The sequence below is a fragment of the Marmota monax genome, unplaced genomic scaffold (assembly GCF_021218885.2).
Source record: "Marmota monax isolate L192 unplaced genomic scaffold, Marmota_monax_Labrador192_F-V1.1 WCK01_AAM20220418_F8-fsc00009, whole genome shotgun sequence".
Lineage (NCBI taxonomy): Eukaryota > Metazoa > Chordata > Mammalia > Rodentia > Sciuridae > Marmota > Marmota monax.
Window position 1 is genome coordinate 28,233,908 of NW_026694710.1, and position 17,116 is coordinate 28,251,023.

The window sequence follows — 17,116 nt, forward strand, 5'->3', positions numbered from 1 at the left end:
TTCCCAGTCCTGGTCAGTCCAAGGTGTCCCCATGGCCAGTCCAGTGTCCTTGTTCCCAGCATGGGGTCTCTGGACAGGACTCTGGGGGGTTGGAGGATTGGCTCTCCTTGTGAGGTCACTGGCAGGCAGCCTGCCCCCAGACTACAGTGCTTCCCTGAATCAGACCCAAGACCTGGTAGCCTCACCTATCCAGCTCCCTCATCTGCAGGGCCCACTTGGACCAGCAGAAAGCAGAGCCTGAGAGAGAGTGCACCAGCTCAGCTCCAGTGCATCCAGTGCCACCATCTGGCCTAGACCAGAGGGTGGGGGATGGGCGCAGCAGCCCTCTCCTGTCTCCTCTAGGAAGGCGTCCCAGGCTTACTCCCCACTTGTGGGTAGCCCTGTGTACCCCAGTTGTCAAGGCCCACCAAGCAGCAACAAGGGGTACTGACTTAACAGGCTCCTGGGGACTCAGAAGCAGCCCGGGTGTTCTGTGGCCAGGGAGCTGCCCAACCAGCTGAGGCCAGAAGCACAGCTTCAGCCAAAGTAGTCACTGCAGGGTCACGGGGTCATGGCACCAGTGGAGCCCTGGTGGTGGTGGGTAGCAGGCCTGGACCAGGAGGGAAGGTGGTCAGGAACAGGGGTGTGGCCACCAGTGTGCAGGGTTTGAATCAAGAGGCTCATCTACATCTTTAAGTGGGAACCCACATAGTGAGTGGGGTAATGTGGGAAAGGCCTTAGCTGCAAGTGCCTAGACGTAATCCCTTGACCCATAGCCCTCAGGAGGGGTGGCAGCCAGGGAGCTCTGCAGAGCCAGAAAGCTTCCTCCTCACACCCACCAGGGCCCCTCCTGAAAATTCCAACTTGCCTGATGAAGCCTCCTTGCTCTTGGAGCCTCCAGACCTCCCGTGGCCTGAGGTTCTGCTGGCTGGGGTCAGGTCCCTTTACCCAGGACTCACATTTCCAGGTGTGGGAGCCAGAAGCCTGGGCTGCAGACCCTCTGAAGGCATGGCCTGGATGGCCAGTCCCCTCAGCCTGAGGAGACCTGCACCTCCATCTGGGGACCACCCGGGCTACTACTGTTCCCTCAGTGGCTAGTGGGCCCTCCCTCGCTTGGGAACAAAGAACAGAACCTGTCCCTGACAGGAAGTAGGACAGAGCTGCCAAGATCCCAGCAGAAGGCAAGAGGCACAGGCAGGGACTAGGACCAGGCCTTTCTCTTTATTGTCCGGAAAGTACATCTGCTGGTTGACAATCACTCCCCAGTATGAGCCACACCTCTGGCCACTGCAGCAGGCCCTGAGCCACCAGCGACCAGCAAGAGGCAGCCACCCAAGCTTAGGGCCCATTAACGGTACACAAAGTAACAGAACTGAATTCACGGCTTTCTCTCCCCTAAGTTCTGAAAGGTAGCAGTCCAGGCTGTAAAATTCTAGAAGCGTTGCGTAAGAAGTGTTAAGTCTACAGCAGATACATCTTGTAAAAACTCAATAAATTACATATATAGATATATATAAACCTGTAGCATCTAATAACATCTGAACCTGCAAGCAGGGCCAGCCCCTCCCCCCCAGGCGTGGCCCCCACCTGGAACATGCAGCAATAGGAATCTGTATGAAAATACCAGCTCGCTTTGAAGTACAAAAAATAAATCTCCTAGAGAAAGCCCCTATAGAAAGCTAGTTCCCCTGCAAAGGAGGCCAGAGGAAACACGAGCTCAAGGAGGCCCTCTGGCCGACTGCCGTCGAGGCTCAGCCTCCGGTGCAGCTGCAGGTGCTTCTGCAGCCTGGTAACTTGGCTAAGCCATGGCTGTTAATAAGTTAAGACTTTACTCTCTGCCACGTGCTGGCTAAATGCTGTGAACATGGGTGGGGTGCAAGGGTTCTGGGGGTTGATAAATAGCTTTACAAATATACAGGGTCCAAGTACAATTTTTAAAACAAAACTGCGGTGCCAGAAAAGCCTGCTGCTCCCCTGTGTTGCATCTGCCTCCCGAACAAGCCTCAAGGGGCCTCCCCCATCAGGCAACGCCCCCTGTACCCCGCAGCATTCCTTCCCTCCACACAGATACTCTTACAGGTATGGATGTATTTATATCATATACACAGCATCTATTTATATAAATGTACACTCATTTCTGGAATAAAACTTTCGGATAGAAGGCAGAGGCTCCCACCTTCGGATACCCGTAATTTCAGTCTTAGAGGGGCAGGGTGGGAAGTGGGGAGGCCTGGAGGTGGGGAAGCTGCCACTCACCCCCAGGCACAAGGTGCCACTCCGGAGCCTTGCCACAGAGGGCATCCCCGCAGCTCAGCTTTGGGCACTGGAGGGCCTGAGGCCCACTGTGGACACTGGGTCCAGCCTGGCCTGTGATGCTTCTTATGGGGTGGTGGTGAAGGACCAGGCACTCTTACATTCCATATTTGGTCCCCCAAAACAAGGGTCCCTTGGTGCTCCTGGCAGTGGTGAGTCAGGAGATCACTGTATAGCAGCGCAGGCCCCAGGAGACCTCTGCACCCGGGGGCCGCCAGACACACACACACACACACACACACACACACACACACACACACACACGAACATCTATGTCCATCTGCCCATCCATCCTGGGTTTGGGCCCGGGTCCACTGTATACCAGCAGCAGCACTGTAGGCTGGGATCCACTCTCACATTGATGGGGCTTGGCCTAAGGGCCAAGGGCCCTTCACGTCCGAGGGCCCACATTGCTGGGTGGGGCCGGGGGCAGCAGGTCATGGGTAAACACAGAGTCGTCCCCTGAGGAGCTGGAACTGGGGGTGTCTTGGCCACCTGGTGAGTACTGCTCAAAGGGCACTGACAAGTCCAGGTACTCCTGCCGGGAACGGAACCAGTCAGTACTGTGTCCTGCATGAGCCCCACCCCAGCTGTGCTCAGACTGTCCCCAAGGACACTCCCAAGGGGAAGCAGAGCAGCCACGTGGGGGACAGAAGGGGGCTGGCACTCACATCAGTGGACGTCACGGTGAGGATGCGGTCCAGGTCTTCAACCAGTTGTTTGAAGGTAGGCCTCTGGGAGGGCACTGCGTGCCAGCACTCACGCATGATCATGTACCTGGGGGCGAGGCTGCTCAGGCCCAGCCCTTCAGCCTGGTCCACCTTGCAAACACAGGTCTACCAGCCCCCCACCCACCACAGGAACTGCGCCCAGGCCCTAGCAGGAACCCCCAGGGGCCCGTGGAGTATGCTGTGCTCACAGGTCGTGTGTGCAGTTGGCTGGCCTGTCCATGCGGTGGCCCTCCTTCAGCAGCTTGAAAAGCTCCTCCACGGGTATGCCGGGGTATGGCGAGCCCCCCAGGGTGAAGATCTCCCAGAGCAGGACCCCAAAGGACCAGCTGCAGAAGTGAGACAAGCCAGTCTGCCCTACGATCCCAGGGCCCAGTCCTTCAGCAGCCCCACCCCAACACCTGCCACCAGGGACTAGAGAGCCCAAGGGCCGAGGGGAGGCGGCTGAGCAAAGGAGTGCAGAGCGCACTGCCCCAGGGCTGTGTGGGAAGCACCGGAGTCTGCTCTGTCCCTGGCTCCCTGCTCCCCGCTAGGCGCACATACACATCACTCTGGTGGGTGTAGACCCGATCAAACAGGGCTTCGGGGGCCATCCACTTCACCGGCAGCCGGCCCTAGGAGCACAAGAGCAGGTGTTAGCTGCCAGGCACCTCTGGCTCCAGCCCCCGCCCACCCGGGGCCAGGCTCACGTTGGTGGTCTTCTTATAGTAGTCGAGGTTGTGCACATCACGGGCCAGGCCAAAGTCGGCTATCTTCATCACATTGTCCTCAGTCACCAGCACGTTGCGGGCAGCCAGGTCCCTGTGGATGCACTGGAGCAGGGGCCAGGGATGAGCAGAGCCTCCTGGCATCGCCTCGCCTCTGCCCCGCTGTGCGATGCCCTGGCCTGGGTCTCCACCCCAGCAGGTCTGTCACCCTCCCCTCAGCCCAGAAGGCCTGTGCCTCCTGCCCACTCACCTTCTGGGATGCCAGATACTCCATGCCCCGAGCCACCTGGTAGGCACATGACACCAGGTCCTTGAAGGTGAGCTGTTCCTCAGGCAGCCTGCAGGTGTGGAAGGAGTAGTCCATGCCCGGCGGCCTCCGCGCCCGAAGGTACTCCCTCAGGTTGCCCTTGGCCGCGTACTCCACCAGCACGTACAGAGGCCCTGCAAGCACAGGGCCTCAGAGGGGACACCAGGCCCAGGGATGGTGCCGCCCGCCCTGTCCAGCCGGCCCCCCACCTACCGCCCTGCGTGCAGGCCCCCAGCAGGTTGATGATGTTCTTGTGCCTCCCAATCATCTTCATCATCTCCATCTCCGACACCAGGTCCGACAGGTCCTTGTCAGTGGCATCGTCTGTCCCGGGAGGTGGGGTGTCAAGCAGTGGCGCTCACAGCCCACCCGGGTGCCCCTTGCTGTCTCCATTCTCACCTTTCAGCATTTTCACCGCCACTGTGACAGGTCTGGCAGCACGGTCCTTGTCGATGCCAATGGCCTCTGCCATGACCACCTGGCCAAAGCAGCCCTCTCCAAGAGGCTTGCCCAAGGTCAGTCTGGAAGCAGAGAGGCTCTGAGGGTGCACCCTGGCCCAGCACAGCCTTCAAGGCCTGGCTACGCCTCCAGGAAGCCCTCCAGCCTTACCCTGTGCCCTAGCTCCTGAGCCTAGGGCAGCACCCTCAAGCTTCTTGCCCTGTGCCATGCCCTTCACATACACACCCTGAGACCCTGAGAGGTCTGGGTCTTCCACCTGCATCAACAGCTGCCCTGTTTTCAAAAGCCACTGTGTCCAGCCCAGTTCCAGTCTAAAGTCAATTGGGCCTTACACAGTGACTGTCCCACCACCCACCACAGAATCCCTGCCAGGCCCCAGGCATCTGCACGTCATCCCTCACCACCACTGACCGGGCCCGGGACAGCTCCCATTTGGGGTCGGCAGGTAACTCAAGCTCAGAAACATTAGCCAGCGTGGGACCTTCTCCCGAGGACAGCCGGGCAATGCGGACCAGCGGTGTGTTGGAGTTCATGGACGAGTTGGACTCCAAGGACACCTGCTTGGGTCGGTAAAGGCAGGTTGGTGCTGCACGACAGGGTGGGGGGCCAGAGGGGGTGGGGGAGGACAGCCCCAGGGACAGCAAGGCCAGGGCAAAGGAGGCTCGGCTCTGGGAGCTGGGGTGGCAGCGGCTCAGAACCTGGTATCTACTTTCTGTTACCTGTCGCTTGAGCGGGAAGCGGGAGACCGTGTGCACAGTGGGGGAGCCCAGGCCCTTCTTGGGAGGGCTGCGCAGGCGGCACAGCGTTACGGCTGCCACCAGCAGGATGAAGAGGAAGAAGCCCACCCCGTAGCTGAGGACGCCTGCATACACGCTGCCAGCCTCGTCCGCCTCCGCCAGCTCCTCCTCCGCTGCAAAGACACCGGCGTTGGGGCCTGGCCCAGCCTCCCCGGAGCCCCAGGGCCAGAGCCACAGCTCCAGTGGGGTAGGCAGGGCTCAGCCCCCAGGGGGACCAGAGCTAGGGACCGAGGCCTCCATGGCCCCACAGGCCCAAATGCTGCAGTCAGAACGTCTGTGGAGTCAAGAGGCCCAGACCCAGGACGGAAGCAGCCCAGCAGAGCAGCAGCACCACTGCACCCAGCACCCAGAAATGCTGAAGCCAGAGCAGGGCAGGGGGACCTGGGGGTGCAGGGGAGGCCCGACGTGGGCCAGGACGGGCCAGGTTGATGTTCCCAGGCCAGGAACCAGGCCGGGCATGAGGCCTACATGTGGTGGGCAGCCCCAGGCAGGGCCCTGCCCCACCCTGCAGCTCTGACTTATCCTGAGCCAGCCCGAGGACAGGTGCGAAGCCATTAGCAGCAGTAGCAGGTACCTGGCAGCACCGCCAGCCACGCAGAGTGATGGGAAAACCCGATAGAATTGCCCGCCAGGCAGGTGTACTCCCCCGCGTCCTCAAAGGTGACATTGCGCAAGGATAGAACCTCTAGCTCCTTGTCGGTGGTGTTAGCGCCCGCCGTCTATAAAGAGAGAACAGAGCGATAGGCGAGCGCCAGCACCGCCCACGGGCACCGCGGCAGAGTCCACACAGCGACGATCCAGCCAGGCTGCAAGGAAAACACTGCCACCACCACTTGGCCACCACCACGGCCGGCCACGGCCACGGCCCAGGGCCCTCCGCCTCGTGCTCTGGCACTGGCATGGAGCCTGAAGCCAGTCCCTCCACCGGCGAGTCCTCTGTCCCAGCTGAGCGTCAGGCAGGCGGGCAGCATGGCACCGCTCAAAGGCAGCATGCAGGGTTAGTGCAGAGAGGAGAGGCGCAGATGAAGGACAGGTGGACAGACAGACAGATGGACAGCAGAAGGCGAGCAGGCAGAGTCAGTGGCCAAAGAGAGGCCAAGAGTGGATGCTCCGTATGGGACTCAGCCCCTGACAGGCTCTGAGGACCTTCTGGGGGTGCACATCGGGTATAGGAGGGGTCAGCACAGGCCAGGAGTCTGAAGCCAGCATTCAGTCGTGGGCCTGGGCTGCCAGCATTGCCAGGCTGGCCACAAGCGGAGTGCGGCCATAAGGTGGAGGGAGCAGGAGGGGACGTGCAGGGGCGTGCAGGCAGGCACAGGGCCGGGGCGTTGGAGCTGGAGCTCGGCGTGCCAGGCAGGCGTGGGACAGAGTTGTTACCTGCTCGGGGCCCATGAACACGCAGCCAAAAGGCCTTCTCGGCCACGCCTATGAAATTGGTGGCTCGACAGAGGTACTCGCCCCCGTCCCTCTCCGACACATTGGCCAGGCGGAGGCGCGCGTCCGCCTCCACATTCTCACTGATCCAGGACTGCGGGGACAAGAGACCTGGCTCAGGCACACCCCAGGAAGCCCAGCTGGACACCAGGCAGGAGGCAGGAGAGCCCCAAGGGCTGTGGCTTCACAGGATGCGCCTTCTCCATATCCAAACTCCCACCCAGAGCCCAGACCCCTCAGCCACCCCACCCCACCCCCGCCGACTAGGCCCAGAGGGTTGGCTGGGCCCAGGGCACGCACGCTCCTGAGGGCACACATGCTCCCACATGCCCACGCCATGGAACAGAGCCCTGCAGCCTGTCCCAGCTCTATGGACTCTGGCTCCCGTCCTGCTCCAAGTGCCGCCCCACCCCCACAGGCTGCTTATCTCTGAACAGATGTTTCTCTTTGGGCTTCCAGTGTTGCAACCATCCCCACTCGGGTGGCCCCCACCCCGCAGCCATGGGAACCAAGCTAGGGCAAGGAAAGGCAGCGGGTGGCGAGCGGTGCCACACCACGCAGCTGGCAACAGCCACCTAGGCCAGCTCTGGGAGTGGCTGTCCAGGTGTGAGGTCCTCGAGGGTGTTGGGAGGTTCAGCAGCTGCCTCCTGCCCTGGGCCACCATCACTGTCACCTGAGCTCAAGCCTACCCAGAGGCCTCCTGCCGGCCAGCTCCAAGCTGTGGGGCTCCAGAATGCCGAGGCCAACCCAGAGCAAACAGGGCCACAGGCTCCACTGTGGCCCTGAGCCCCACCTTCCTCCAGAGGCGCCCACCCTGGCCGAGCCCCCGTAGCGGTGCCCACCTTGAGCACGGTGACGTAGGGCGTGCCGTCAGGGCCCACCTTGCTGCCATTCACCTCCACGTGCTTGAGCCACTGGATGTGGGGCTGTGCGTCACTGTACACCTTGCAGTGGAACTCCACGTCGCTGCCCAGCACGGCTGTCTGGTTGGCTGGCAGCCCCGCCTGCAGGATGGGCCGGTGCGGGGAGCGCTCTGCAGAGGGGTCAGCAGGCTGGTCAGGGGCTCGGCTGCCCTGGCTGCCTGCCACCCAGCCAAGTCCCAGGCCCGGCTGGCCTTACCCAGCACGTCCAGAGTGTACGTCTGCCGGATGCTGCCAAACTTGTTCTCCACCACGCAGGTGTAGTTGCCGCGGTCGGAGGGCACCACGCTCTCCATGACCAGGCTCCACTGCTGATGACGCAGCTGCAGGTGACATGTGACTGGCTGGTGAGCAGCAGCAGCAGGCCCTGTCCTGCCAGGCCCCCAGACCTGCCCTGGGCCCACCTTGATGCCCCCAATGCGATGCTCCCCTCGGAACTCCTTGCCGTTCTTCAGCCAGGAGATGGAAGGAGTGGGGTTGCCAGCAGCTGGGCAGCGGAAGCGAACCGTGTTGGCAGCCGGCACTGCCAGCAGTTTCTTGTCCATCCGCTCTGGCCGAGTCCAGTAAGGGGCCCCTGTGGGTGCAGGTGGATGTGAGGCCACAATGGAGACAGGGAGGAGAGGTCCACCTCACTCCTTCCAAAGCTGGCTCCTGCTAAGCCTCTAGCCTGTTTCCCCTCCTGTTTGGGGTGTGGTGGCCTTTCTGGGTCCTTCTTGTGGACTGGACACCCTCAGACTGGGCCATGTCTACTCCCCGCAAGAGGCTGCTCTTGCTGAGAGGCTCTGGCCTGGGGGCATGTCCAGGGAGGCCCCTACCAGGAGGGCACATTGGGATAGGCAGCCACCTGAGGGAGGCCCAAGACCCAGCCAGCAGCCCAGCAGGCCCTGAGCCCTGGACATGGTTTCTAGGAGGAAGAAATGGAGTATGCAGAGCAGGGGAAGCAGCCAGGCCATGTCAGCCCCCAGGCCTCTGCAGTGCCTTGCAAGGATGGCAGCCTGGAGGTTCTGCTCCTCCCTGCCTTGGTGCCCAGGGCCACTGCCACCACCTCCAACCCCCACTGGGTTTTCTCCTTCTCTGGGATGGGGGTGGGGGCACCGGTGCTGCCTTCTTGTCCAGACCCATTAGGATGCTGGGCCTTGCCCCCCACAAGGGAGGCAGCAGGTCCAGGACCAAGGAGGGAGGTGACTGCTGCTCACAGGGACCTCACTGCTGTCTGCCCCAGGGACACACCTTGTACACGCACAGCTGCACACTGAAACACCCCGGCACAGCCACCTGCTCCTGCTGTAGTGTGACAGTCACCCCAGGGGCTCTCAATCCCTGGGCACATTTGTCCCTCAGCCATCTTCATACTGGGACAGCCCCTCACCCAGAACCAACCCCAAGTCCCCATGGGCCAGACCTGGCCTCGCCTCTCCAGAACGCTGTATCAAGCCTCCCCATGTGAGCATGGGTCTCTCCCACCCCACGGCCACCTGGAGCTCAGAGCCAAGCATCCAGAGCCACCTGGTGGACCACAGAGGTCATCCCCCAGGCCTAGTGAGGCGTCTCGCCTGCCCATGGTGGCCAGGGCTGGGCAGAGGGAAGCAGACCCTGAGTGCCCAGCCCCTGGTCTCACCTGTGTCCTCAGCCACATCCTCCCCGTCTTCATCGTCTCCAGAGGATGGAGCATCTGCAGTACAGGAGGAGTGTGAGTGGGCGCAGCTGCCCCCAGCCAGGTGCCCTACAGGGGCAGGGCTGCTGCAGCCACATTGCCGGAGCTGGCCCTGGCCTCACTGCCCTGCCAGCCACGCCCCCCGCCCCCAGCCCGCACACCCACAGGGTTTACCTGTCACACGCACACTGAAGTGGCACAGCACGCGCTGTGTGAGCCGCTGCCGGCAACTGTAGGCCCCAGTGTCTTCATGAGAGGCATTTAGCACCTGCAGCTGCTGGGGCCCCACCAGGACACGGCCTGAGGACACCAGTCCCGAGCCATCCTTGACCCAAATCGTGGGACCCACAGGACCACCTCCGGGTGGGTCACAGCTCAGCTCCATGGTGTCCCCACTCCCAAAGACCAGCTGCTCCTGCTGGCCAGGCTCAGGCCCTGGGACCTCTGTGGGTGAAAAGGCAGCACTGAGGGAAGCCTGGGATCAGACACCCTGCGCCCAGCACCTGCGCAGCAACCCAGCACAGCTACAGAGGTCCTGAGTAGGAGTAGTCTGTCTCCAGAGCCAACGTCCTGCCAGATAACACTCAAATCAGGGGCCAGAATCCCCTAATCGGCCCAGGGGAATCAACTCTCTCTGTTCTGCCAACCAGTCTCTGTTCCAAGGACTCGACTCTGCGCTGGGGTACAAAAGCTGCCTTCCAAAGACAATCCCTAAGTGGCTGCGCATGGCTGTGCTCCAATAAAATTTCTTTCGGACGCTGAAAATTCTAATTTCAAAGTATTCCAAAGGGGGCTGATGTGACTCAGTGACAGAGCACTTGCCTAGTGTGCATTCACCTTGGGTCTGATCCCAATGCCGGGGGAGAAGAAAGTGCCACTAAGTGTTATTCTTTTGATTTTTCTACCATTTGGAAATGTAAAATCCGTTCTGGGCCCACCAGCACAAAAGCAGGGAGGACAAGCAACACTACATCAACATCTGGCTAAAATAAAGCTCAGAGGAAGGGATGCAGCAATTCCCAAGGAGGCCCTCTCCTCACCCACAGCCCTCACCGCAGCTTCAAGAGCAGTTCAGAGGAGCTGGAGAATACCATGCCAAACCCAAAAAAAACAGAGGCCAAAGGTTTTCTCTGATAAGCAAGTGCTAATCCATAATGAGGAGCTGGGGATTGAAGGGACTTTGGGTTTTGCAAAGAGGGGGTAGAGATGGGAAGGACTGCCGCAGTCTGGCTGGGCACAAATCACGAGCCACTCAAGCAGAAACAAACTTTATTTCCGAACTCCCCCGAACTCCCTTCCAGGGACTCCACACACCAACCGGAACTCCCTCCACGGGGCCTTCACCAACCAACGAACTCCTGCGAACTCCCCAGGAATCCCCGCGAGAACTCAAAAGTAGCAGGGGCGGACAGCAGGGGTCTAGGTCTACATGTATGATCATACTACTGGTGTGACTCTGCACCAAGTTCAGCCAGAGGAAGGAGACATTGTGCTCCATTTGTGTACAATGTGTCAAAATGTATCCGACTGTCATGAATAACTAATTAGAACAAATTTTAAAGTTTAAAACGATAAAAATAAAGCAGTGTATATGGAGAGCCAGGGACCAGCCCCTGCCCCAGAAATAAGAAGGAAGGAAATGCAGGTCAGTAGGTCGGATGGGTCCTACTCCACGCAAGGCGCAAGGCGCAAGGCGCAAGGCAGTGGCTGCAGCCAGCAAGGCAAGCCCCGCCCCAGGTGGCCAGGCAAGAGAGCTGCAGTGGGACTGGCTAGTGGCAGCCCCTCCACTCCACACAGCTCCACACAGCCTTGGGTACAAGGGCAGCCCTCGAGGTACAAGGGAGCCTGGGTAGGCCCAGGAGAGTGGCTGATGTTGGGCTCTTGCCTGCATGGGGCCTGGACCCCGTTTCACAGATGCCACAGACAGGGAGGGGAAGCAGTCTAGCCATCAGGTGAGTGCTCAGAGCTGAAGTCTAGGGCAGGTGAGGAGCCCGGGCCCTGCCCTGAGGGCTGAAAGCCTGGGGTGGGAGCTCAGCACCAGGCAGGTATGCAAAGGTGGCTTCTGGCCTCCTGCCCAGGGACTGCCTAGCTGCTGATGGGCCCCCAGGCCTGAGACCAGGGACACACCACCAGCAAAGCTGACCATCACCCCCAGGCCTCCCTGCCAGGGCATACAATGCCTGCATGGGGGCAGCTGGGCTTGGGGCCCAGGATGGGCGGGTGGTCCTGCTAGGCAGACCTTTCCTAGCCAGCTGGACGCTGCACCATTACTTGTCATTCTGCCGACGCGTGGCCTATATTCCAGGCCCAGCTGCCCACTCTGGCCACACCAGTCCCTGGCTCCCCGGAAAGGCATGACTCTGCGTGTCCCACACACCCAGGGCCATGGGATCCAGCCAAAAGGACCCGCTCAGCCCCTGAAATACCTATGGGAGCCTGCATCCCACAGGGAACCACAATTTAAGGCTAGCCCTGGTGGGCCCGCAGTCAGGTGGGCTCTTGGCCTGACCTCCAGCCCTCCATCCCTGCTGCCATGTCCTGTGGGGACCACCCAGTACTGGAGCTGCTGAGGCCCCCCAGAAGGCCAAGGACAGGCTGGTAGTAGCCTCAGCTTCAGGCCTGGGCCAAAGGCAATAGCCAGTTGGTTCCGGTTTGGTCTGGGCAAGGACAGCAGGTCAAGCCATCCCCACAAGTATTTGCTTCAACCTGGTCCAGTGAGAGGAACTGGGAGGAGACCCGGAAGAGCCCCAGGCTGGTCATGCAGATGGCTGCTGGTGTAAGATGGGAAGGGAAGGGGCCCTGCACTCAGCCATCGCTGACCCTTGACCTGCCCATCCACCCTGCTGCAGGGTGCCAGGAGAGGCCAGAGACAACAGAGCGACCTCAGGCAACAGAGTCTCCACCTCCTTTGATCACATTCCAGGGCCCATAGGGGCCTGGGGCTGACCTGCAGGGACTGGGTTAAGAGAGTCTGGCAGGGAGATGCCAAGGGAAAGACAATATGTGTCTGGCCTGAGTGGACACTATCTCCTCCTGGGGAGGCAGCAGCAGAGCCCCCAAATGCCCCAGCCTGGCCCCCATGCTCACCAGGAGGCAGGAAGGTTCTTTCCTCATCAACAAGGAACCACCTGCACCCACACTAGCCCTGGTGCTCCTGCTGTGCCTGTGGGGATGATGTCTGCCACGTAGGCCTCACAGCACCTAGTGTCCCCATGTCCCACGGAGCTGAACCCAGCCAGAGCACCTCAAACCAAAGAGAGCTCACTGTCAGAGCTGGAGGAGCATGTGTTCTGGGGGCAGGGTATGCTGGGCCTGGGGTCTCCCCGTCTCTGAGCCTCAGTTCCCACCACTGTGACCCAATTCAAAAATACAACCCTATAGGCCTGGGGACCCAGAAAGGCCACCTTCACATGCTGGAGCTGGTGAAGAGGGGTGGGGGTGAGGGGCATTTCTGCCTGGGTGTCTTGCCCCAGGCTACAGCCAAGCCAGCCTGCTGAGGAGGGTCATGGCTCCTGCCCAAGAAACCATTCTCCTAGTGCTGAATCGCCACAGCTGAGGCCCAATGCACCCTGCAGAACTAGCATCAAATTCACACTTGATTCTAAAGCCAGCCACCCCAAGCTTGGGGGAGCTAAGCATTCTGGCTTGGCCCAGGACACTGTCTGAAGCCCAGGTATGGGAGACATTGCCAGGTATGAGGTTAAGGTAGCCTAAAAGAAGGGCAGTGCCCCAAGGGACCCTGAAGGCAAAGCAAAGGTCTGGCTTTCCACTTCCCCTCCCATCCCACCCGGAGACATTCTGCAAGGAGACATTCTGCAAAGTTTCGTAACAAAGTCAGGGGGGAAAAAAAGGGATCCGGAGACCGGGTGGGCTAATGAGGGCTTATGGGGATTATCCAGGCTAATCCTCAAAACAATCCTGCCATTATCGGTCCTCCGTCCTCAGTCCTCTGGGACAGGTGAGAAGCCTGAGGTTCCAGGAAGGTACCCTGAACCTGGCCCCACAGCTGGCAGCCTGAAGGTCTAGGCATACACCCCCTCAAACAAAAGGGGGCTGGCTCACAGCTTCTCCTAAATGACTAAGGCCTGACGGACCCCTGCTCTTCCCTGAGCCCAAGCAGGTCCCCTAACCCTTGGGCAGACCCTAGGCCACCTTGCCCAAAGACCTCAAGCCCTTTGGTTCCCTTCTAGACTCAACTATAAAAGAAGCACCCACAATCGGTTCCAGTCCCAAGTGAGACCTGAAGACAAGGAGGGGGTGTGGGTGACAAGGGGGCTCCTAGTCACAATACAAGGGCTGGGAGGGCAGAGGATTAGCCTGGGTTAATGAACCACCCAGAGGCCTACAGGGCTCAAAGTCCAGCCGGGCCCAGGAGCAGTGGGGGAGGCTGGAGCCAGGACCCAGTTTCTGGGGAAAGACCTGCACTCCCACGAGGTGGCTCCTAGCTGGGGTAGGGTTAACCTCCCGACCTCCTACGGGCCTCCCCAGAGAACGTGGTCCAGCAAGGAGGCAGGATGGAGGTTGCCCTTGCTGGGCCTGAGGTGGCCAGAGCAGTCCAGTGGCTAAAGCTTTCCCCACTGCCCTTGACCCCACCCGGCTCCATCTCCATAATTTATGTTCCCGGAGAAAGCACCAGCCGGGACCTCTGTAAATTTCACGAGGTCTTTGTATTTTTACTGCTGGCCCATCTCGTTAAGGCACCGGATTAAGTTTATTGACCTATCAACTCCCTACCTGTTCCACCAGCTCTAGTGAGGGGGCGGGGGTACCGCCGCGCGCGGGCGCCAGGAGCAGCGAGCCTGTGCGCACTCTGCCGGCGCGCAAGGGCCCGTGCGGGGAGGCCACCGTGCGTCCGAGCCGCGGGGTCCAGCAGCGGGCCGGGCGCCCCTCGCCGCCCCTCTCTCGGCTCGCTGACATTCCCGGGCGTAGGGAGTAATATCTTTATCTGAATGCGCATGCTAATGCGGCCCCCCCACCGCCGCCTATTCGGCGCCCTGGAAGCTGGGCCGTCGGAGCAGGCGCTAAAAGCGCGCGCTGACCTCCGGACGGCCTCTGTCACGCCGCTGAATGACACGCACATTCAAGCGCCGGGCCCACTTTCATTCATAAAAAAATGACATTGTTCCGGAAGGCTGCAGCCGCCGCGGGAGAAAGGGGAGCGGGGGCACGGGGAGGGGCGCGCCACCATCTGCCTCGTCCCGCCGCGCCCGCCGCGCAGCTCGCACCTCCCTGCGAGGCCGCCGCCATCAATGCGCGGTCTGTGGCCGCCCGGGTACAAAGGAGCGGCTGTTCGGGCCTCGGCCCGGGTGGGGCAAGGCTCACGGGGCGAAGGCCTCCCTCCGAGCGGTCGCCAGCCAGACCAACCCTCCACCCAGCAGCCCGCAGCACCGCCATGCTCCCCTGCGCGCCTCAGGTTCGAAAGCGTGTGCTGGGCGGGCCTGGCGCACCCTGTCCTCCTGCTGCTCTGCAGGCTCTCTTTGCTGACCCTCGACGTCCTGCTGGACCTTGACCGCCGGCCCGCGTCTGCGACCCCACGACCCTGACATCTGCGCCCTCACCTCCCACAGCCCTCCCTGCCTGGTGTTGGGTGAGCACCCAGGGGCAGACCCTTTGGACCCCCGGGCAAGAGAGCAGGGAGGGGGCGGTGGTGGCCCGGAGGCTGTCACCTCATCACACGGGCTACTGGAGGGCAGAGGCCGAGCTTCGGCTTACACACTCCTACCCACCTCCAAAGTCCAACCTCTTGCTTTAGCTGACGCTGACCAAGCACTGAGGCCCCCGGGAGCCGGGATGGGGGGGCACCAACAATAGGAAGTTTCCATCCGCGGAGCACCCGAGGGGCAACAGTGGAAACTCGGTGGTACCCCCACCGCGCCCTCTCGACCGCGCCTCGGCTGGGGAGTCGCGGGGGACTGGAGTCTGGCGCCTCGCACTTGGGTGGTGGCCCTGCGGCTCCAGTAACCCCATAAACCGCCGCGTCGGCTCTGGTCGCGATCTCGGGAGAAAGGGACACCAGAACCCGACACTAGTCCTGCAGTGAAACTCCACCGGGACTTTCTCGCCACTCAGGCCCTGTCCGGGTCCCCGACGCCTCTACCTGCCACCGCCCGGCCCCTCTAGGTGCACGTTGCATGCTTCCTTACCTGCCGCTCCCGGCACGACGCGCTGCTCTGTGCCCGGGGGCTCCGAGGCGACGCCCGCCACAACCGCCGCGGCCACGCACAGTGCGAGGGCGCAGGCCGGGGCGCCCATGGCGGGGGCGGAGGCCGCAGCGTCCTCAGGAGGCGCGCGCGGACATGCTGTCCCCCACGGCCCGGCTCCCGCAGGAGGTGGGCGCCGCTCCGGAGTCTGCGGGAGGAAAACAGCTCGTTACCCGGGCCGGGGCCAGCGCCCCGACCCCGCCGCCCCTTGGCCGCCCCTCCCGCCGCCGCCGCCGCCGCCGCCGCCGCCCAAGGCTCACGGGCCGCCTGGCGCCGGCCGCCTCCTCCCCGCCGCGGTCCCTCCCTCCTCCTCCTTCTCTCCCTGGCTGCCGCAGAGCCCTCCCAGGGCGGCGGCGGCGGCGGCAAACTTTCCAGAGCGGGAAGCCCGCTCCCGGCCGGGCCCCGTCGTAGGGACCGCTCCAGATCCGAGCCCGCCGCTCGCCCGGGGCCCTCAGAGCGCCCGCCGGGCCTCTCCAAGAGCCCGCCTGGTCCCCCGCTCCAACCTGGCGGCCACAGGAACCCAACTCACTGAGTGCGGCTCCCACTTCGGACTGCAGCCCGCGGGCAGCGCTCGCCGGGTCCCTCCGGCCGTCGACCCGCCCGTGCGCCCGTGCGCCCGTGCGCCGGAGCGGGACCGAGCGGCGCCAGCTGCCCGCGCCGCCGCCGCCACAGTGCACTGAGCTGGGGCTGCCCGGCGCGCGGCAGCCAGTGGGGGACGGCCCGCGGCCGCCACGCCCCTGGACACGCCCCCAGACACGCCCGCGCGGCTCGCTGGGGCGCAGGAACACGCCCCTCCTCGGGGGCGGTCCGGGGGCGGGGACGCCAGGCGGTCCAGGAGGGCGTGGGAGCAGGGGCGGGGCCCGGAGGGCGATCCTGTCGCGGGGGCGCAGCGAGTCCCAGCACAGGCCTCTCTTCGCACAGCGCAGCCCAGGCGCGCGGGGACTGTGCTCACCCGCTCACAGGGGAGGTCTCAGTGGGGAACGGGGAGTGTGGGCAGCTTCACTGAGAAGTGGCCGCTGAACTGAACCCCGCCGAGTGAGCAGGAATTCCTCAGGTGGAGGAAGCAGGACCGCATGCCAGGCAGAGGCAAATGTATGTGCCCAGGCCTGGCGGTGAGGACGAAGATGCAGGGAACCTGCTCTGCATCATAGACGCAAGTCCCTATGGCACAAGTGCAGCTCAGCTGAGCTCCTTGCTGCGGGGTCACAACCTCCCTTCCAGGGAGAAAACAGGTTTGGAGGCTGTGTGTCTGTCAGGCCTCCAAATAGAAAGCTGAGGCTGGGAGCCACCAGGTGTGGGGAGCCCACCCTAGGGCTCTGAGAAAGGACCATGTGGGGAGCTGGTGGCAGAGTCCAAACTGGCCAAAAGTGTGGGGCACCTTAGGATGGGACACGTTCCCGCTGGTGAAGGTCCAAGCTGCTGATATCAGTGCCTAGGAGCACCAGCTTGGCCTCCCCATCAGGCCAGGAGGCGGTTGGTACTGCTCTGCAGATGCTCTGGGTCCTCCTGCCCCATATGCCTAGCTTCTGTGACCACCCTCATAAGCATCTCTCCCATGTTCAGGCAGGGCCTCAGAGGACCGAGCTAATGGGAACCAGCCAGGGAGGAGGGGGTCCCC

General features: G+C 62.2%; 1 protein-coding gene across 6 annotated transcripts; it reads right to left on the reverse strand.

The window, feature by feature from the left end:
- Positions 1-1,181: 1,181 nt before the first annotated feature.
- Positions 1,182-16,156, reverse strand: Fgfr3 (fibroblast growth factor receptor 3). Of its 6 annotated transcripts, none has more exons than XM_058572479.1 (18): positions 16,028-16,156; positions 15,442-15,646; positions 9,473-9,742; positions 9,263-9,316; positions 8,049-8,218; positions 7,844-7,967; positions 7,606-7,757; positions 5,865-6,009; positions 5,213-5,403; positions 4,905-5,053; positions 4,434-4,555; positions 4,248-4,358; positions 3,978-4,168; positions 3,710-3,832; positions 3,564-3,634; positions 3,212-3,349; positions 2,964-3,069; positions 1,182-2,830 (listed from the first exon to the last, which is right to left on the reverse strand). In XM_058572479.1, the coding sequence occupies exons 2-18, from the start codon at positions 15,548-15,550 to the stop codon at positions 2,684-2,686; spliced, it is 2,373 nt and encodes a 790-aa protein (XP_058428462.1). In that variant the 5' UTR covers positions 15,551-15,646; positions 16,028-16,156; the 3' UTR covers positions 1,182-2,683. The 6 variants fall into 6 exon arrangements, with proteins under 6 accessions (XP_058428462.1, XP_058428461.1, XP_046279392.1 ...); XM_058572478.1 differs by lacking the exon at positions 5,865-6,009 and adding an exon at positions 6,668-6,818; XM_046423436.2 differs by having other exon boundaries at positions 7,567-7,757.
- Positions 16,157-17,116: the final 960 nt, after the last annotated feature.